This window comes from Trichosurus vulpecula, chromosome 1 (genome assembly GCF_011100635.1).
Source record: "Trichosurus vulpecula isolate mTriVul1 chromosome 1, mTriVul1.pri, whole genome shotgun sequence".
NCBI lineage: Eukaryota > Metazoa > Chordata > Mammalia > Diprotodontia > Phalangeridae > Trichosurus > Trichosurus vulpecula.
The window spans coordinates 362267879-362289883 of NC_050573.1; the positions used below are offsets into that span (position 1 = coordinate 362267879).

The 22005-nt window shown below is 37.7% G+C and overlaps 1 protein-coding gene across 1 annotated transcript in view; it reads left to right on the top strand.

Annotated features, from left to right (window-relative positions):
* GALNT1 (polypeptide N-acetylgalactosaminyltransferase 1) overlaps positions 1-22005 on the top strand; it is a 179074-nt gene that overhangs the window by 150031 nt on the left and 7038 nt on the right. Inside the window, exons 8-11 of the mRNA XM_036765028.1 lie at positions 1699-1879; positions 11313-11452; positions 13999-14097; positions 19585-19719. Coding sequence (XP_036620923.1) covers positions 1699-1879; positions 11313-11452; positions 13999-14097; positions 19585-19719 — 555 coding nt within the window. The remainder of the gene's footprint in view (positions 1-1698; positions 1880-11312; positions 11453-13998; positions 14098-19584; positions 19720-22005) is intronic.

The following is a 22005-nucleotide window of genomic DNA, read 5'->3' on the forward strand; positions in this document are numbered from 1 at the left end:
CTTGTTTATACTTTTAATTAGTCACAGCAGGGTTAGATGACCATAAAATTACTTTTCTTCGTGCCCTTGGGCACATGAACTCTTTTGTTCAACTGTCTTTAAGCTCTAATAGCTTAAAACCACACTAAGCCTTTTGGGACACTTTATATTTTTTTTTAATAAGTTAATTAATTTTTAGTTTTCAACACAGTCACTTCCATAAGTTTTAAATTTTCTCCCCCTCCCTCTCCTCCCCCTCCCCAAGACGGCCTGCAGTCTGATATAGGCTCACATATACATTCCTATTAAACATATTTTCACATTAGTCATGTTGTATAGAAGAATTAGAACAAATGGGAGAAAGAAAAACAAAAAAATGAAAATAGTCTGTTTCGATGACACTTTACATCTTGAAGTGCTCTGTTCGTGTAGGCAGTTTGATGGAGAATTTGGTAGAATGTTGAGCTTAGCATCAGGAAGAGCTGAGTTCAAATCCTGCCTCCCTAGTGGACTGACCCAGGTCAATCATTTAACCTCAACTGCATTTTGCATATCTGTAAAATTTGTGAAAATAACAGGATCAAATCCTGTGCAAACCCTAGTGTGCTCTATGAATGTTAGCCGCTGTTGTCATTGTCGTCGTCATCATTGTGGTCGTCTTCTTTCCCCCCCCCCCAACCCCCCCCAAGTAGTATCTACTCATAAATTGTTGGGAAAAGATCTCTCATTGCTTTTACTAATGTTAGTTCTAATTAAATGCTTATAGATAGTCTGTAAACTGGGTGATTCTCAGCCCACCTTGCTCCCTTTGCCTCTGCTACCATCACTGTAGCAGCAGAAAAGGGCTGACTAGGATCAAGGACCAATTTGTATTCTCCTTTGTTTTGTGGGTTGCCATGGCCAAAGAACACATTACCTGGTGCCATTCTGCAAAAGATAAGCCTCTGGTTCTCAGATAACTAGGTTCCACTAGAGGCTGGGACCATATATGGAGCTTTTCAGACTTCATGCCCATTAAAATCACCCAACTCTGTGAATGGAATTTTTAAAAAATGTAACTATATGCAAATTTTCAAAAGTAATAAACCATTAAAGCACATTGATGTAAAAATATATTTTAGATATATATTAACTGGAAATTTTAGTTTTTATTTAAAGAAAATAGGTCCTGAAAGAAGTCAAAAGAGTAGGCTAATTAGATTAAATGGAGAAAATGGCATAAAACCAGTGTGATGATGGTAGCTTGTATCAAAGCTTTTTTTTTATTTCTGTTGAATTTTTAAAAAAAATTCTTTTTAGAAGAAAAAAAGAAGGGTGCTCATGGGCAATTGTTTCAATTTTTGTGGTTATTTCCCTTTTCTGGGTATTAACAGGACAATCTGTGACTTAAATTTGTGGTATCTTTATCTCATGTTGAATACATAACACTCTATATGTCCTTAATTATTTGACCTTCTCTTTCCTATTTAACTACAAGCTTCTGAGGCAATTTAAATGATGGTAATAGAAGAACCACAATTTTATTGCATATCTTAATGTTATGAAAGTGTACAGAAGCTAAAAAGATTCTGTAATTACTAGTGTGTGTGGTTCAGAATTTAAACAGAAAACACTGATCTACCTAAAAGGAAAAATGTCAGATTATCAGGTAACTGTTTCGGGTTTTTTCCATCTGTTATTCTAGAGGTATCTTCTTAGATGGTATTCATTTATTTTCAGATTTGGCAGTGTGGGGGCACTTTAGAAATTGTGACCTGCTCACATGTTGGCCATGTGTTTCGGAAAGCTACACCTTACACATTTCCTGGAGGCACAGGGCAGATCATCAACAAAAATAACCGACGACTTGCAGAAGTTTGGATGGATGAATTCAAGAATTTCTTCTATATCATTTCCCCAGGTTAGCTACATTTTGAACTTTGAATACCACAGTTGCATCACCTCTAGTGTGAGATCTATTGAGAATAGAAACTGCATCGTATATGTCTTTAAAGTGTCCCAAAAACACTATACAGGACAGTAAGTACTTGGTAATACTGTTAATTGAATATCTTTTTGAGACTTACAGATAAAAAGAAATTTCTGGAATTTCCATATTCAAATTAATGATCTAGAAAACACAGAGAACATTCTTTTAGGGTATAATAGGCTTTCCTGAGTCCTTGGGTATGCCATGCACCTCTTTTCCCTTAGAATTGTAACTGTGCACTTGAATATGATGATTTTTTCATATAAAATAATATAATAAAATGTTAAACATACAACATTCAAAGAATTCACCCTTAATATCTTTAAATGGAAAACACTGTTACCTGACTGACTTTGGCACCTTTCCCTTCCCCATTTTAAGTGACAGAAAATCATACCCTGCTGGTGAAGCCTTCATTATAATTGTACTCCTAGAATAGAGCTGTCTGTTTTGCAGAGCTAGAATTAGCACAAGATTGTTGTTTATGTTGCAAAAAGGAAAAAAAATAGACGTAAATTTAAGTGTTTGTGTTTTATCACATAGCTTTAACAACACTGATAATTTTCATTCTCTCTTTCATTTTATGCTCTTAAAATCTATACATTTATATGACAGAATTTTTTAAATTATCATAATTCTCTAGAAACTGCCTCAGTCAGCAAATACTTGATCTCTTTACCTTTCAAAGAAAAATGGCATCCAAGAGTGATCTGAGTTTAGAATCCAAACTTATCTATGAAATCTTATTAATTCTTCAGCATTAAGAACAAAACCTGCCAAATGTGAACTCTAGTCCAGATAGGCTTCCTTGAGGAAGTGGAAATGGTGCTGAAGAAAACAGAGATATGAAAAAACATTTAGGCTAATCAAAATTGATAGAAAGGAGGGCTGTACTGGTAAGTAGCACAAGTTTAAGGGCTTTAAGTTGTCAGTTCTTGAGGTACATGAAAGAGACTAGATAACAAATTGTATTGGTAATTAAGGTGGGACTTTCTTACTGTTTTAGATGCTAAATTAATTGTCTTTGAGCCTTACTAGGTGTGTTGGCAGTCAAAATCAATCAAAATGAGCTCTTAGCACTTAGTTCAACGAAGTGCCCTTGAAGAGTTTGGCCTTTATTTCCTTGATCAAATTAGGAGTCCTTGGTGACCTCCTTGCCTCAAGGGAAAGCCTAGTTTACATGGGTTTGAGTGACATGTTTGTGACATCAGAGGCTTTTAGACCACGTGGGTTTAAGTCACATCTTTGTGACAATTTTAGGTCACATTGGTGAGTTGCTTGTGTGACTTACCCTTGACCCTGAAAAAGGTATAAAACCAGGGGTTGGCTTTCTCTTCTTTGGAGCTCTGACCCACAGCCGTGGTGGCACGGGTGACTCTGGGCCAGCCCTTGTTATGAGCTTCTGGGCTGAACTTAGATGTTGGTAACTATGAATTGTATTTGGCCTGTCCATGTTAGTAATTTGTTTGTATTTGCTCTGAAGTTCAGGGTGCTAGCTTTTTCCCCTGAACTAAGTGAATGGTATTTGTATGCTGGATTAAAGTAAGCTTGTTAACCCCTTAATGTTGCTTTTCTTAGTAGAGCAGATCAAAAGAACCTGGGCTTTTGCAGCGTTCTGTGAGCTGGTTGTTGTTGATTTTACACCCTGCACAGCAGCTGCTAGCCAGGTTGTTGAAACACTAGGTACAAAGCCCCAGGCCCAAACCCCTAATTACAATAGTGGTAAGCCAATGTGGGCTTGAAGCCCTCAGGGCCCTAAGACCAGAGCCAATGGTAGGCACCTAAGTTCTAGTGGCTCAGATGATGGTTGATGACATCTAAAGACTGTATAAAAAGAGAGAACAGAGTTGTTTGCTGGAGGCTCTCACTCTTGGAGGAGTGTTGATGTGGAGACTCTGGGCAGCTGTAGTTAAGAGCCCTCCAGCTTGTGAACCCAGATTTTGACAGTTTCTTGGTAACTGAATTGTGATCTGGTCTATTTAAATTGTTTATGTTTGTAACTTGTTTGTATTTGCTCTGAAGTTCAGGTTGCTGGCTTTTCCTCCTGAACTAAGTGAATGATGTTGGATTGAAGTAAGATTGTTAACCCCTTAAAGTTACTTTCCCTAGTAGGGCAGATCAAAAGAACCTGTGCTGGCAGCGTTCTTGTTGTGGGCTTGTGTTGGTCTTTCACCCCCACAGCAGCTGCTAGCCTAATTGTTGCTACACAAATGCGTTGAAAAAGGTTTGTCTCTAATACCTCCCTGTCCCCTCCCTGCCACCAAAAGACGATTAAAAGAATATCAGTAACCAATGATCCATATCTCTACTTTTCTACCTATTCACAGTTTTTATGAGTATATTCTGCATACATACTGAGGACATCCTTGATGAATCCATTAAGAAGAAATATCTAGGTTTCCATAAGCTCTCCCATCAATTGACTGAAAAGTGTGAATACAAGATCCCAGTTGCTTATTTTTTATTGAGTTTTTAAAACGCATTTGATTGGTTAGAGCAGAATACCTGACCTAAAGGCCCTATAAAGGCTCTCTTTTTAATAAAGTATCTCCAGTGAACATGCCAGATTCAGACAGGATTCCTTAAAGATGTAATGGCAAAGAGTACTTTGGCTCCCTCTCCATTGAGGCATAAAGCTTACCAAAGGTGTTCACCCCTGTCATGGAAGTGCAGTGCAGAGTACAAGTCAAAGAGGAATTCCTTAAAAATCACAGTGTCCTCCTGATGATACAGTTTTCACATACATTGTGCCGATTACGTCAAGCCCAGGAAAATTTCTCCTAAATGAGATTTATAATCACTCAAAAGAGTTTAACCTAACAATTTACTGAGGAATGATTAAGTAGATGAAAAATGTTTATTGTGAGCTTTTGCAGACACACACAGATTTTGGACAGAAGCTGCAAATGGACAGTGTCCAGAATTAAACAGAAAAGATAGCTATGTTGCCTTTGTAAAATTACCGAGTTCTTTTCATGATCCCAAGCTTCTCACAGAACCAAGACACTACTGAATAATACACCAATATTATTCCAGTGATGATATATATAGCTAAGATTCATAGATAAATACCATCTCCTAAGAATAAAGTTAAGGATGAACCAAAGGATAATGGAGAAGTATATGGTACACATGAGTAGTCTATAATGCATCACAAATGAAGAATTGTGCAGAAGTGATGTAAAAGATATCATCAGATAAATGTATGACTGAAGAGGGGATAAAAGATGGGTCAGTCATGTAACCAAGAGCAAGACTGATGAACAGTCTGTCTATTCTATTGGTATCTACATAATGTGAAGAGAACTAGGTGAATGTTTCCAGCATAATTGGTGACAAATTCCTAGGGTGACATGGAAAAGACCTCACAAACATTGGAGCAGGCATTTCATAGCAAAACAACTGATCTGGAAGACAGATTAAGGAGAAAAAAAATTAAGAATCATTGAACTACTTGAAAGCTAGGATCAAAAACAAACTTAATCATTGTATTTCAATGTTCACAAAAAACACTGACATATCTTAGAATCAGAGGGCAAAGTGGAAATAGATTCTGTGGGTCACCACCTGAAAGAAACCTCCAAATTAAAACTCCCACGAATATTATAGCCAACATCCAGAACTTTGAGTTAAAAGAAAAAAATACTGCAAGCAGCTAGAAAGAATTCAAGTACTGAGAAGCCACAAGCAGGATTACACACTATTTAGCATCCACTACAATAAAGGAGGAGAGAGCTTAGAGTATCATATTCTGCTAGGCAAGTGTATAGGCTTACATCTAAGCATAACTTATACAGCAAAACTATAATCTTACTGAGGGAAACATGCACTGTTAGTGAAATTGAGGACTTCTGAGCATTCTTTATGAAAAGACCAGGATATACAGAAATATTTATAACTTTGTGAGCTGGTAGAAAATGGGAACCTTAACAGGTGCCCATCATTTGGGGAATGGCTGAACTATTTATGGTATATAAGTATAATAGAACATTATTGTACCTTCAGAAATTATAAGGGGGGGTAGTTTCAGTGGGAAGGTTTATATGAATTGATGCAGAGTGAAGTGAACATAAACAGGAGAACATTTTACACAATGACACCAATGTGGTAAAAGCAAACAACTTTGAGAGAATTAGGAAGTCTGATGAGCATAACCAACTATGACCAATGATAAAACATGCTACTGATCTCCTGATAGGTAAAGGACTCAGTGCATAATGACATATATGTGTCTAATGTCTAAATCTGTTTTGCCTGACTCTACATGTTTATAACAGGGTTTTGGGGTTTTTTGTTTGTTGGTTTTTGTTCTCAATTGGCAGAACAAGGAGGATTGGGGTAGGAAGGAGAGAAAGCAGATTTTTGCATATTGAAAAAAAAAATTTTAAGTACAACTTTAATTCTTCTTTTCCATGACAGACTTTCAGATATTTAAAGATAATCTATCATGGCTGGACTGAGATTAGTCGTTAATGATTCAGTGTCAACTTGTAAAGAGGTCTCCATTGAAATGCCGGTATATTTATACTTGACCTAATTAACATTTTAAAATTTGAAAATGACAGAAAGTTGGGAAGGATAACTAACATACCGGATGACAGAGTCAAGATCCAAAGTGACTGTGGTAGGCAAGACTATTGGGCTGAATCTATAACAAAATAAAATTCGTAAATGTAATTAAAGGGTCAGAGAAGAAAACAAGAAATCTGTTAAGTGCCTCCTATGTTTCAGGCATTATGCTAAGTGTTTTTACAGATACCTCATTTAATTCCCACCACAGCCTTATTAGGTAGGTGGTATTATTATCTGTATTTTTTAGGTGAGAAAACTGAGGCAAACAGAATTTAAATGACTTGCCTAGGATCACACAGTTTGTAAAAGTCTGAGGCTACATTGCAAATTATAGCTTTTAAGAACTGTGACACAGTATTCTTTCCTGGTTGGATCTTATCTCAAGTATTGTGTTCAGTTAGGAGCACCACAGTTTCCAAAGGACATTTACTATGTCATGATTTAAATTCTGAGAGACAAGCACAATTCCAAGCACAATCAACTTATTAGTTAGGCTAGCAGTAGCCAGTAAATTGGATTGATGGCCTCTCTCAATGACCAAAGACCTTGAGTGAGCACTGACAGGGTCTTTATAAGTTAGCAAGATGAGAGAGCAAAATCTTAAGCAAATAGGTGTGTCTTCTAATTGGCTATTGATGACATAATCAGAATTGAGATTACATTATTTGGACCTCCCCTTCTGAAACCCTCTTAACCCACTGTCAAGACAGTGATTCAAGTCACAAGGTGAAGGTTCTCTGGTGATGAGCTTAGTCTGTGGCCTACAGTAGTTTATACTGGTGAGATTTGACCTTTTAGGTTAATCAAGTTTCTGTGCAAAGTGGATGTGAGTGGAGTTACAGAGGTAGCAAGTTTCTCTTGGATGTGGGTGGTAGGTGAAGTTTACAAAGGAAAGGAACTGTAAAAGAAAATATTAAATCTAGCTTGAATTAATTCTTAGCAAAATTGAATTAATCGATTTTCAGTTTTACAATCTGCATCCAAAAGAAAGTGATCAAGATAGTGAAGAGCTTTGGTTGAAGGAATTGGGAATATTTAGTTTGGAGGAGGGAAGACACTGAGGAGATATCACAGCTGTTATGTATTTGAAAGGCTGTGGAATAGGGATTAGATTGGTTCTCTTTGGCCCTAGAGGGCAAAACTAAGCTATGGGTGGTTGCAAGGAAGAAAATTCAGGCTTGATATAAAAGAAAAAAATTCTGTAAACTACGTTGTAGCTATCCAAGTGTGATACATCCTGTCTTGAGATAGTACTGGACTGTCATTGGAGAGATTCAATCAGAGACTGACCATTATTAAATATATAGTGAGAATTATTTTCTTGTATTGTTTATACTGGATGGCTACTATGGTCCCTTTCACCTCTAAAATTCTGTGATTCTGTGTTACTCTTTAAATCTTTTCTTAGCTCTAGGCTAAGTATTCTTGATTCGCTGAATCACACTTCATATAAAATAGTTTTGGTACTCTTTACTATCCTCATTGTCCATTTACTTCCCTTGATGTGAGCACATACTTCTATTGTGTGAAGCATAGTGAATAAAGAGCCAGCTTCTGACTTGGCAAGAGCTGGGTTCCAGTCCTTCCTCTAACACATATTGGCTGTATGATCCTGGGCAAGTTATTTAGTTGTTTAGTGCCCCCAGACAACTGTCTAAGACTCCTAAAGTTGCAGAAAAGGTGCGTGTTAGCATTGTTAAAGGAAGTTTCTCACCAAAAGTCCCCTACACTGATGAAGTTACAGATCTGTACTCCCTCCCCGCCCCCTCCCCCCAAAAAGGTCTGCTGAGTTTTTTTTGTTTTGGTATTTTTAAGCAGCTACATCACATTGTTGGTATATCCTGAGCTTTTTTCAATTAAGTGGCCAACTTATTTTCACATGAACTTCTGTCAAGCCTGGTTTGTCCTGTCCTGTGTTAATGCAATAGATTTATTTTATTATCAGCACAAGACATTACATTTATCTTCCTTCAGTTTCATCTTGTTAGCTTAAAGCTATCCTTTTCAAATATGTTTGAATTAGGATTCTGACATTCAAGTTATTTGCTAGCTATTTTAAAAGCATCTTTTCTGTTTATTCACCCAAGTCTTCAACAAAAATGTTTAATGGGAAGAGGATGGGTTTTCTGTTAATCCTCCAAGGAGTTCTTTACATATCAGCATCTATCAATTAATTTAAAACACTTATTAAGTATTTATAATATATAAGATTTATGATGGTCACTAAGGATACAGAGATAAAAAAATTAACTAGTCCTTGCCCTCAAGGAGCTTGTAGTCTACTACGGATATACATCAGGAAACAGATAATACAAGAAAATGAATGTTTGAATTGGACTGAATCAATCTCTTTGTCATCACTCTTTATATATGATCATTCAAGTGCCTATAAATCTACCATTGACTTGAATGAGACCATATCTTCAAGGCACTGTGCTAGGTATTGGGGATACAAAAATTGGAATCTAATAAGAATAGGAGATGTAGAATGAACACAAATAAGTATTTTGTAAGATAGAATGTGATGAGGTAAAGGCAAAAGACATATAAAATATTCTAGGAAAATCTGAGGGAGGGAGAGAGAGAATCAATCAATAAGTATTAACTACTTAACCCTCTCAGGCATTGAGCTCAGCTAGTGAACACATCCCATATTTTGGGGCTACAAATACAGGGAATGAAACAGTTCCTACTCTCACATAGCTTACATTCTAACAGGGGAGGCAACAAAATAAGTGTAAAGAGAATAAATGCAAAGTACTAACAAAATGGTTTGAGAAAGAGGAAACTAGCAGTTGAGTTTGGAAAAAGCTTCATTTAGAAGGCCGTGTTTGAGCTGCTTCTTGAAGGAAAAGAGGGATTCTGTGTGGCAGAAATGAGGAGGGAGTGCATGTTTGGCATGGGGAACAGCCAGGACAAAGGCATAGAGAAAGGAGATGAAGCATCATACCTGGGGAACAGATAAAAGGCCAATCAGGCTACATTACAGAGTTGAGGAGAAAGAATAATAACTGTGAGACTGGAAAGATAGCTTTGTGCCAGATTGTGAAGGGCTTTAAAAGCTAACCAAAGCACAGAAGATAAAATGGGCAATGTTGATTACATAAAATTAAAAAGTTTTTGTACAAAAAAATCCAATTCAGCTAAAAATCAGAAGAGAAATAGGCAATTAGGGAAAAAATTGCAGTAAGTTTCTCTAAAAAAAGTCTCATTTCCAAGATAGGAAGTTACTGATTCAAATTTATAAGAATAAGAGCCATTTCCCAATTGATAAATGGTCAGTGGATATGAACAGGCAGTTCTCAGGGGAAGAAATCCAAACATTCAATAGCCATGTGAAAAGTAGGCTCCATATCACCGATAATTAGAAAAAATCAGATTAACAAAATTGACAAAAAGGAAATAAATTTTGGAGGGGCTACAGGAAAATAGGCACAATAATGAAATTCTGCTAGAATAATGAACAATTCCAGCCATTCTTGAAAGCCATATTCAACTGCCCCAAGAGCTGCAAAACTATGCATACCTTTTAATCAAGCGATACTAAGTTTAGACTCCAGAAACATAATTTTTTAAAAAAGGAAAAGGATCCATATGAACAAAAATACTGTAGCAGCTCTTTTTGTGGTAGCACAGAACTGGAAACTTAGGGGGTGTTTATCAATTGGAAAATGTCTGAACCAATTATGACATACAAATATAATGAAATGTTATGTTTTAAGAAATAATGAAAGTGATGGTTTCATAGAAACCTGTGAAAACTTTAATGAACACTTGTATAAACTAATACAGAGTGAAGTGAGCAGAATCAAGAGAACAGTTTATACAGTAACATCCACCCTGTAAAGACAAGCAACTTTGAAAGATTTAAGAACTCTGATCCACACAGTAACCAACCATGACTCCAGACAACCAGTGATGAAACATGCTGCCTACCCACTTTCCAACAGAAAGATGATAGACTCGGGGTGCAAAATGAAACATTTTTTAACATGTCCAGTACAGTAATTTGTTTTGCTTAAATTTAATTTTAAAAAGCTAAACAGGAGTTTATAGTTTATCTTAGAGGCAATAAGGAATTACTGAAGACATGGGAGTGAATGAGATTACCAAGGGGAACAATTAGAGAGTTGAGAATAGACTTCATAGCCACTGACAATTTCATCATATTTCCTGTTATTTTGTTTTGTCATTTGATTATGCTGAGAAGTAATTCTTGACTTTTTGCCTTTATTGTATTTTGGAGGTTTCTAATATCAAATATCATTATCTGGTTTAAATACAGTTTAAGTCACCACACTTTCACATATGAATTTAAGTTTTTCAGAGAAACTCAGAATGGACAGTTAATATAATAATAATAGCCAGGATTTATGTAATGTTTAAGGTTTACAAAGTACTTTACAAATATCATCTCATTTTAGTCTCACAATAGTCCTGGGAGTTGGATGCTCTTATTATCCCAATTTTACTGATAAAACCTAGGCAAACAGGTTAAGTGACTTACCCAAAGACACACAGCTAGTACGTGTCTGAGGCAAGATTTTAACTTGGTTTTTCCTGACTGAAAGTCAAGCACTATGTGCTGTACCACCTAGCTGCCTCAATTCAATAATATTTTGTTAATAGTGTTCATTATAAGTCAGTAAGACAATGGTACACCTCTAGTGATACCTTCTTTCTTCTTTCCTCCTCTTTCCCCCCATCTCTAGCCTTATTCACCCGACTTGTTAGATGTGCTAAAGCAAATTATTTTGTAACTTACTGAAAATTCGTTTATTTATCTCAACAGGAGTAACAAAGGTAGATTATGGAGACATATCAACAAGAGTTGGGCTAAGGCACAAACTACAGTGCAAACCTTTTTCATGGTACCTGGAGAATGTTTATCCTGATTCTCAAATTCCACGCCATTATTTTTCTTTGGGAGAGGTAACAAATTTTTATATTATATATTTGCTAGTATCTCATCTTTATCTAATATGATAATGATTGAATCCTTCAGTGCCAAAGGAATCCTTTCTTATTAGAACTACATATACTGAAATATCCATGTTATCAGACAATTATGTCTCTTATGAAGATGTCAAAATGTGATTACTTTAAGTCAGTGTCACTGGATAGTTATTTTTATTGTATCATGGTATTATAGATAGATTTCAAGCCCAGGACTTGAAATTAAAATAATTTTTTACCTAGGTACATGTTAAAACAATAAAAAGTTACTCTGCCTCAGTACTTTTTTTAACTGAAAAAAAAATTTAAGATAACCTTTCTCTCGGGTTTGTCTTAAGTGGTTAATTTAATTATTCTTCCTATACCATGCAATTAAATTTAAAATACAGTTATGTATAGAATATGCTCTCTCCTTTCGCATTTTTTCCTTCTTTATGTTTCTGAGTTAGTTTTACTGATTTGTTAGTGAAAGTATTCATAGTTCTGGTTATCTTTACACAAACAAACAAACAAATATGTGAATAAAGAAATATAAAACTTGCAAAATGATTCAAAGTAGACTATTTATAACTGCATAGGCACACCATTGATATTTTCCATTTGGACATTATCTTTTTGCTCTTGGTAAAAAAAAAATTACTTGGAAAATGATAGAGTGTATGACCGAGGTTAGAAAGTGAATTTTAGAGCTAGAAGAGATCTTGAAGATCATCTAATCCAAGTAATTCAGTTTTAGTTAGGGAATTTTCTCTAAAGTTGGAAAAATTCGCCTCTTGTCAGTTATTATACTGGTAGTTTTTGTATTATCTTGGAGTTTTTAGGGTATTTTTTTTTAGTCCAGGGTCACCCATAGTCCTTAAACTAGTTGGTTTGAGAATGAGACTTTGCGTAGAAAATTGATGCCATTCACTGAGAGCTCCCTCTTTTCAGATACCTTCCCCATCATCTCCTCCATGACTGTCTCTGATGAAGGCAAGTCTTCTCCTTGCCAAAGCCATCCCTTTACACATGCCTTTGATCGCCTCCCTTCCCATCTTTTCTCTAGCCCATTGGCTCCTCTTTCATCCTCCCTCTTTCTCTAATCTTTATTCTCTTCCCATCTAATGGCTTCTTCCTTGCTGACTACAGACATGCCCAATTCTACCCTTCTCTTGAAAAAAACTCACTGATCTGGCCATCTCCACTAACTATTATCCTGTATCTTTCCCCTCTTTAGCTACAATCCTTGAGAAAGTTGTTCACAGTAAGTGCTTCCAGTTTCTTTTCTCTCATTCAGATTTCATTGCTTACCTCAAATTGCCTTCTCCAAAGTTAACAGTGGTCTCTTAATTAGCAGATCATCTGTCTTGACTTTTCTGGAGCATTTGATTACCTTTTTCTAGGTTTTCATGACACCACTCTGTCCTGGTTTTTGACTGCTCTCTCTGTTTTGCTGGGTTTTCATCTAGGTTATGACTACTATCCATGAATGTCCCACATCGTGAATTATCTGTTGAATATCTCAGATATCTCAATGCCTATCATATAGGCATTTCAAACAACACATCCAAAACAATTCATTATAGTTCCCCTAAAATCCTCCTTCTTCCCTACCTTCCAGTAACAGTTAGAGGCTTTACCATCTTTCCATTCACTAAAGCTTGCACCTTTGGTATCATTCTAGACTCTTCAGTCTCACCCCCCATATCCAGACCTAGTGCCCAATCTTGTCATTTCTACATTTACAACATCTCTTACATTCTTCCCCTTCTCTCTGCATTCACCAGCCACTGCCATAAATCAGGCCCTTGTCACCTCTCACCTAGACTGTTGAAGTGACCTTTTCATTGCTCTTTCTGCCTGATGTCTCCCAACTCCAATCCATTTTCCACTCTGCTACCAAAAGTGTAGGTCTGAGCGTATTACCTCACAAACACACTCACTAAACTCCATCGGCTCTCTAATGCATCCAGGATCAAAGGCATTTAAAGCCCATCACTCCCTGGTCTTTTCCTACCTTTCTATTCTTCTTATGCTTTACCTTCCTCCAGTCTCTGTCATCGAGCTGCACTGGCCTACATGCTATTCCTCACACATGACAGTCCATCTCCCATCCTGGTACCTAGCGCTAGCTATTCCCGAAACCTGGAACCTGACTGTGGGCTTTGTGGGCAAGGAATATGTAAGGATCCCTGTGATTTAAGGGTAAAGTTTGTGAGACACCCCCCCCACTTCTTTGTTTAACTGTTTACTCCTGAGGCAGGGGGAGGGGAGCTGCTTCTACTTCAGGGTCATAAAGTATTTTTTTTATTAAAGTAATAATTTATCTGAACCCTTGCCTCCAAGTGGTACATTGCACCAGGTATGGGACAAAAAGAATGGGAGGAAAGGAAGTAAACCAAAGAATTATAAATAAATAGCCGTAGTTCTCTCAAACTAAACCCTTTGTGATTTGGCATATGCTAGAGATATCTGGTTATTTGGGCTTGGTTTTATTTTTCTTAAGTTCCACAGCTTTCCATCATTATCTATTTTATTTACAGATCCGAAACGTGGAAACAAATCAGTGTCTAGATAACATGGCAAGGAAAGAAAATGAAAAAGTAGGAATTTTTAACTGTCATGGTATGGGAGGCAATCAGGTGAGTATGATAAGGCATGGAGAGGAATTTTTAGAATTTGAATTAAAGTTCTATCCTTTTTATTTATATAATCATTTTCAGAAAATACTTCCCCTACTTTTATTAAGAGGAATGAATGAAGACCTGTTGGTAGACTGAATGTGAATCTTACAGGTATTAAATTGAAGCTATCTTTCAAAAGACTCTTTGTGTTAATTATTTATATTGCTGATGCAAGATATTTGCTTTCTCTTTAGTTAAGCTAATGTGTACCCTTCATAATAAGCTCTTTGTATTTATAAAAACCCTCTTTGTTTTCTCTAACTAACTATAGAATGGCAAGAGTTTGAAAGGGACATTAAAGGTCATCTATCTCAGTCTCCTGGGGCTGCTGGAATCTCTAAGGGTTTCAGACTTTAATTATTTGAACTCTTCCAATGACAAGGAGCTCATTACTTCATAAAATGGCCCAATTCCTTTTTTGATGAGGCATTATAACAGTGGATGGAGACCTAGCTTCAAAGCCAGAAAACTTGGGTTCTGGTGCAGCTCTGACATATATGGCTCTGTGACCCTAGGTAAATCAATTAATTTCTCAGTACTCTAGGAATTTTTCTAAGGTACAGGAAATTTGCCAACCTGCAGTTTGCTGGAGTAAGTTTCCTACACTAATGAAGTCAGTTTTGGCCCCCCTCCATATTTAATTGTTACTTTTCTTTATCCAAAACTAGTTTGTCTGTAATTTCCAATCTTTGGTATTAGTTTTGCCTTCCAGATAATTGTTTGCTCATCCACATGAGCAAATATTTGAAGACTTGCTAGCATGTACCAGCTAAAATTTTCTCTTCTTCAGTCTGACTTTCAATTCATCCTTGAAATTAGGCCATTTAACATGTGGGTTTTCTCCTTCTTAGTATACTCTAATTTTTCATTGTCCTTACTGTGCTTCCCAGAACCAAACACAGTATTTCATTTATGGACTGATCAATGCAAAATATGGTGGAATTGTTACCACCCTTGTTCTAAATCATATTCCAGTGTTCAAGGTAATCATATCACATTGTTGAATTGTATTGAGTTCACAGTTGGCTAAAATCCCTATGTCTTTTTCATTGAAACTGCTTGTTAAGCTCACAGTCTTCCCTATCCTGTACTAGTGCTGTCATTCTGCTCAAGCTTAATAATAACCTTACATTTGTCACAATTAAAATCATTTTGTTAATCTCCACTCAATATTGTAGCCTGTTCTGATCTTTTTAAGTATTGATTCTATCTAAATATTAGCTTTCCTTCCCTTCTACAAGTATGGTAAACATCTTCGTCCAAATCACTGATAACAGTGTTGATGATAAGGACAGCTATTTAGCTGGTCTCTAATATAGCCTCTAATCCTAATTTCCTCTTATTCTATCCCCTTCTTTGCCAGACTCCTCCTATACCTTTTCTTTGGGGATTGTATGGAGGAGTTCCAAGTCTGAAGGAAGCAGAGGGTCCCATGGAAAAAGGAGAGGGAAGGGCCCAACCCTTACTTTTTTTATGTATTAGTGATTTTATTTAATATTTTAGTTCTCAACATTGATTTCCACAAGATTTTGAGTTACAAATTTTCTCCCCATTTCTACCCCCCCCCTCCAAGATGGCATATATTCTGATTGCCTTGTTCCCCAGTCAGTCCTCCTCCCTTTTACCCCACTCCCCCCCATCCCCTTTCCCCTTACTTTCTTGTAGGACAGGGTAGATTTCTGTGCCCCATTCCTTATATATCTTGTTTCCCAGCTACATGCAAAAAACAACTTTTTTAAAAAAATTTTTTGAGCATCTGCCTTTAAAATTGTGAGTTCCAAATTCTCTCCCCTCTTCCCTTCCCACCCACCCTCCCTAGGAAGGCAAGCAATTCAACATAGATCACCCATGTGTCATTATGTAAAACACGTCCACAATGCTCATGTTGTGAAAGGCTAACTATATTTCCTTCCATCCTATCCTGTCCCCCTTTATTCAGTTTTCTCCCTTGACCCTGTCCCTTTTCAAAGGTGTTTGCTTTTGCTTACCTCCTCCCTCTATCTGCCCTCCCTTCTCTCATCCCCCTTTTTTTTATTCCCCTTCCCCTTACTTTCCTGTGGAGTAAGATACCCAATTGAGTGTGTATGTTATTCCCTCCTCTAGTTGTATCCGACGAGAGTAAGATTCTCTCATTCCCCCTCACCTGCCCCTTCTTCCCTTCCAGCAGAAATGCTTTTTCTTGCCACTTTTATGTGAGATAATTTATGCCATTCTATCTCTTCCTTTCTCCCTCTCTCAATATATTCCTTTCTCATCCCTTAAATTTATTTCATTTTTTTTAGATATTGTCCCTTCATATTCAACTCATCCCGTGCCCTCTGTCTATATTCCCTGTAGCTACTCTCCTAATACCGAGAAAGGTTTCATGAATTACACCCATCATCTTTCCATGTAGGAATGCAAACATAACAGTTCAACTTTAGTAAATCCCTTGTGATTTCTCTTTCTTGTTTACCTTTTCATGCTTCTCTTGATTCTTGTTTGAAAGTCAGATTTTCTATTCAGCTCTGGTCTTTTCACTGAGAGGGCTTGAAAGTCCTCTATTTTATTGAAAGTTCATATTTTGCCTTGTAACATTATACTCAGTTTTGCTGGATAGGTGATTCTTGGTTTTAATCCCAGCTCCTTTGAGGTCCGGAATATCATATTCCAAGCCCTTCAGTCCCTAAATGTAGAAGCTGCTAGATCTTGTGTTATTCTGATTGTGTTTCCACAGTATTCAAATTGTTTCTTTCTGGCTGCTTGTAGTATTTTCTCCTTGACCTGAAAACTGGAATTTGGCAACAATATTCCTAGGAGTTTTCTTTTTGGGATCTTTTTCAGGAGGCAATTGGTGGATTCTTTCAATTTCTGTTTTACCCTCTGGCTCTAGAGTATCCTTGATAATTTCTTGAAAGATGATATCTAGGCTGTTTTTTTGATCATGGCTTTCAGGTAGTCCAATGATTTTTAAATTGTCTCTCCTGTATCTATTCTCCAGGTCAGTGGTTTTGAGATATTCCACATTGTCTTCCATTTTTTCATGCCTTTGGTTCTGTTTTATAATGTCATGGTTTCTCATAAAGTCACTAGCTTCCACTTGCTCCAATCTAATTTTTAAGGTAGTATTTTCTTCAGTGGTCTTTTGGACTTCTTTTTCCATTTGGCTAATTCTGCCTTTCAAGGCATTCTTCTCCTTATTGGCTTTTTGGAGCTCTTTTGATGTTTGGGTTAGTCTATTCTTTAAGATGTTATTTTCTTCAGTATTTTTTGGGGTCTCCTTTAGCCAGTCATTGACTTGTTTTTCATGGTTTTCTTGCATCACTTCTCATTTCTCTTCCCAATTTTTCCTCTATTTCTCTAACTTGCTTTTCCAAATCCTTTTTGAGCTCTTCCATGGCCTGAGCCCAGTTCATATTTTCTCAGAGGCTTTTGATGTAGGCTCTTTGACTTTATTGACTTCTGGCTGTATGTTTTGGTGTTCTTTGTCACCAAAAAAGGAATTTAGAGTTTGAGTCTGGGTACATTTTTGCTGCCTGTTCATGTTCCCAGCCAACTACTTGACCCTCGAGCTTTTTGTCAGGATATATGACTGCTTGTAAAGTAGACAGTACTTTGTCACAAGCTTTAGGGTCCAAGCACTGCTGTTTTCAGAGCTACTTCTACTCCACTGTCACCCCAGGCTCTGTCACAGCAGTGCTTCTCCTCCCCCACGAACCGCCCACCAGGACCACAATACAGATCCAAGCAGGGCGCAGCAAGAGAATCTGCCTTTGTGCCCACAAAGCGCTCCTTGTACTCCTGCTCTGATCTGCTGCTAGATTCCTCCCACTGTGTGAGCCAGCGCCTCAGGAAGCAGTTTTAGGTGCTTCCTGCTGCTGCTGCTGCCACCGCTGCACCACTTTGTCCACCCCCAGAGCTGGCGGCTGGACCGCTCTGTACTCAGACCCACAGTTTCCCCCTAACCTGCTCTTTGGCGTTTGTGGGTTGAGAAGTCTGGTAACTGCCACAGCTCACTGTTTCATGGCCCCAAGGCCTGTTCCGGCTGGCTGACTCAGTGTCTGGTCTGTCCCGGCATGGCCCTCCTTGGGCTGCCCTCCGCTCTCAGCACCATGTGACCCTTCCTGGTGACTATCCAGGCTCTCCTGGGCTGGAGACCTGTTTCCCTCTGCTATTTTGTGGGGTCCACAGCTCTAGAATTTGTTCAGAGCCATTTATTACAGGTGTTTGGAGGGATTTGGGGGAGAGCTTAAGCAAGTCCCTGCTTTCCAGCCTCCGTCTTGGCTCTGCTCCCACCCCTACCCCTCCCCAACACTTATTTTACTGGTTCTGTATTCTGAGGACTGGGTTTAAGTCCTACCCTATGGTCTTGAACAAGTCACTTAACCTTTCTGGGCTTAATTTTTCTCATTTATACATTTAAAGGCTCAGGCTAGATAACCTCTAAGGGTCTCTTCCAGCTCTAGATCTTTGATCTTGAGTTGTAAATCACACCTCAGGTGCTTACTAGATTGTGACTCTGGGCAGGCTTTTCAGTCTATTAGTTTATTTCTCTCTAAAATGAAGGAGTTGAACTCAGTGACTTCATAGGTCCCTTACCATTCTGAATCTATAATCCTATGATGTAGTAACTTGGATAACAAAATTAGGTATCAAAAAGATCTTGGCAAGTCAATTCAAATATTTAAAATAAAATTTAATCAGGATAAATGTAAAGACAGGGTTGGGTTAAAAAAAATCAACTTCAAAAGTTAAGGATAGGGAAGAGAAGGCTAGATAATAATTTATCTGAAAAAAAGATATTTTAGTAAACTGCAAGATCAATATGCATCTGCAGTGTAGTATGACATCCAGGAAAGCAAATGTAATCGTAGGTAACATTAAAGTAGCATCGTATCCAGGAGTAGGGGAGATGATTGTTCCGCTGTATTGTGCCCTGGCCCAATCCAATCATATCTAAAATATTGCATTCAGTTCTGGAAACGACATTTTAAGGACACTGATAAACTAGCATGCCCAGTGGAAGGTACTTATAGCATTGAGAAGCCTCAGGTTCTTCAGCTATATTGGGACAAGTTTTAGAAACTGGGACTATTTAGTCTGGAGAAGATATGACACGATAGCAGTCTCCAAGTATTTGAAGAGGGACTAGATTGGTTCTACTTGGCCCCAGAGAGTAGGAGTAGGAGCAACGAGTGGAAACTGCAGAGGCAAAATTAGGCTACCTGTCAAGAAAAACTTCCTATGTAGAATGGGGTTGCCTAATGCTTTGCACATAATAAGCACTTAATAAATGCTTTTTCATTCCTTTGTTCAGGAGACAGCGGATTTTCCTTCACTGAGAAACTTTAAAGAAAAAACAGATGACTACTTGTTGAGGGGGTTGAACTAAATGGTCTGTGAAGGTCCTTCCAACTCTGAAATTCTGTATGAATCTAATGGCTGTGTTTTGTTTTGTTTTTTAAGGTTTTCTCCTATACTGCTAACAAAGAAATCCGCACAGATGACTTGTGTTTAGATGTCTCCAAACTTAATGGCCCAGTCACAATGCTCAAATGCCACCATCTTAAAGGCAACCAGCTTTGGGAATATGACCCAGTGGTAAGTCCCATAATTATTCTATTTTATTGAATTGAACAAAACCCAAGCTGTTGTTAAGAATATAAATGATTATTCATTTTATATTATATAATTTGCTTCTGACAAAATGAATTCTTTTTGTTGGTTTGGAATATGAACTTCCTTTACTCCAAGTGATGGCAAGTAGTAAAATAATTATTTGCCCCTAACTTTTTCCTATAATTAAATCATCCTTATAATAGAATCAGTATTCTTCATGCTTAAAGTCTATGTGTTGTAAGAATGGGTACCTTCCCCACTTTAGGTTTTATTTAAACTGCTACTGTTACTTTAACGGTTATTGATTAATAGTAGGTATTCTTTTTAAAAATTTTTTTAAAAAGAAAATAATCTTTACCATCCTTGTTATCTTCCATATTTATAAACATGTTCCTTTTTTTGTGGAGCAGGGTCGAGTACCAGACCTCTTCATTGTGTGTAATTCATCAGTGTAGGGAGCTCCCAGTGAGAAACTTACTCCACAAATGCAGTTTGGGACAGCTAAGTGGCACAGTGGATAGAATGCTGAGCCTGGAGTCAGGAAGACCTGAACTCAAATCTGGCTTTAGACACTAGCGCTATAACTTGGAGCATGTCACTTAGCAGCTATATGCCTCAGCTTCCACATTTGTAAAGTAGTCATCATAATAGTATCTATGTCCAAGGGGTATTATAAGGATAAAATATAATAGTATTTGTAACTCACTTTGTAAACCTTAAGGCACTATATAAATACTAGCCATAATCATCATTATCATTGTCATTATTATTGTTATTATAGAACCTTCTTTGTAATTTGCAGTCTTAGAGTCCCTGGGGTACTGAGTAGTTTAGTGACTCCTGGGATTACATAGCCAGCATGTGTCAGAGGTGGGATTTGAACCCATTTCTTCCTGCCTTGGAGTCCATATGCCTCTTATATGGACTTAAAAGACCATTTATGAGAACATGTATCCCATTTCTGGGTCACATGAGCAACAAGGTCATCCCCATGACCTCTCAAACCTCTCCAAAACAGAAATTATGCACCAAAGATAAAGCAACTTTAGTTGTTTCTATGGTCTGGGATCAAGAATCCAAACCAGGGTTAAAAAGAAATAATAAAAATCCAGGAATTGATGATGCTCACTGACCTTGAGTTCCCTGAACAACCCTCCCCCCACCTCTCAGGCTACCACACTAGCAAACCCAAGGATACAACACAGGTTTATATCAGAACCCATCCTTACACCACGCCCCCTGCCTCCCATCTCTTCCTGCCCTCATTTCCAGTGCTATGGAGATCAGGCTATAGAAGTTTTCTCAGGCCTCAATAGCCAGCTTGGCCACAGCCCTTCATGAGCAACAGCCTACCAGGGGCTACAACCTGAAACTACCAATGCTGCAAAGCACTGAACTGCCAGGAAAATGCGCTTGGTGAACTGTGCAGTATTCCATCAAGCCTGAGGCAAAAGCGCAGTATCTAGGGTACAGTTCAGATCACCTGAAAGGCATTTGGGGCAGACACTTAGTCCGGTGAATTGTGAATTACCCAACACGGGAGGAGGCTGAGATGCTTTGAGATCCAGTCCCCAAAGAAACCATCATGAGAGGGGAAGGGAGTCAGAAGTGAGCAATAAGGAAAATAAGGGTGGGGGGATGGAGAGGGAGGTAGGGAGGGGAACAGGTTGAAAGTGCAAAGTTTCCAGGAAGAAGAAATCTCAAAGACTTTTAACATAAGCAGATAAATCAATGACGAACAAGAACAACAAAGGAAGTATGGCCTCCAGATCTAGTAAAGGAAATCAGGACTCTGAATAAATACCGCAAAACAAAGGAAAATGATCCAACACTTGATGAGACAGAAAACCTTGTGGAAGTTGAGGAGAACTGGGTGGTTTAAATGACTCTTCTGAAAACATAATTTATGTCCTGCACAGCAAAAATAATGAGCAGAATAGAAAAACTTGAATCTGCAATGGTAAACCCCACCAAAGAGAGAATAATAGATTGGGAATGCAAATACACAGAAGTGAAAGACAGTCTGGAAGAAGAGAGGCAAAAAAACAAGAACATTGAAAGAAAATGTGCTCACTATGCAAGCAAAACATAGAGACCTCAAAGACAGGATGCACAGAGACAACCTAAGGATCATAATACTCCCAGAACAATCTGACAGGGCAAAAAGCCTTAACAGTGTAATGAGGAAAATAATAGTAGAGGACTGTCCAGAACTTCTGAATATGGAAAGTGAAATTCCAGTAGAATGTGTGTCCCCACCCTACGCAT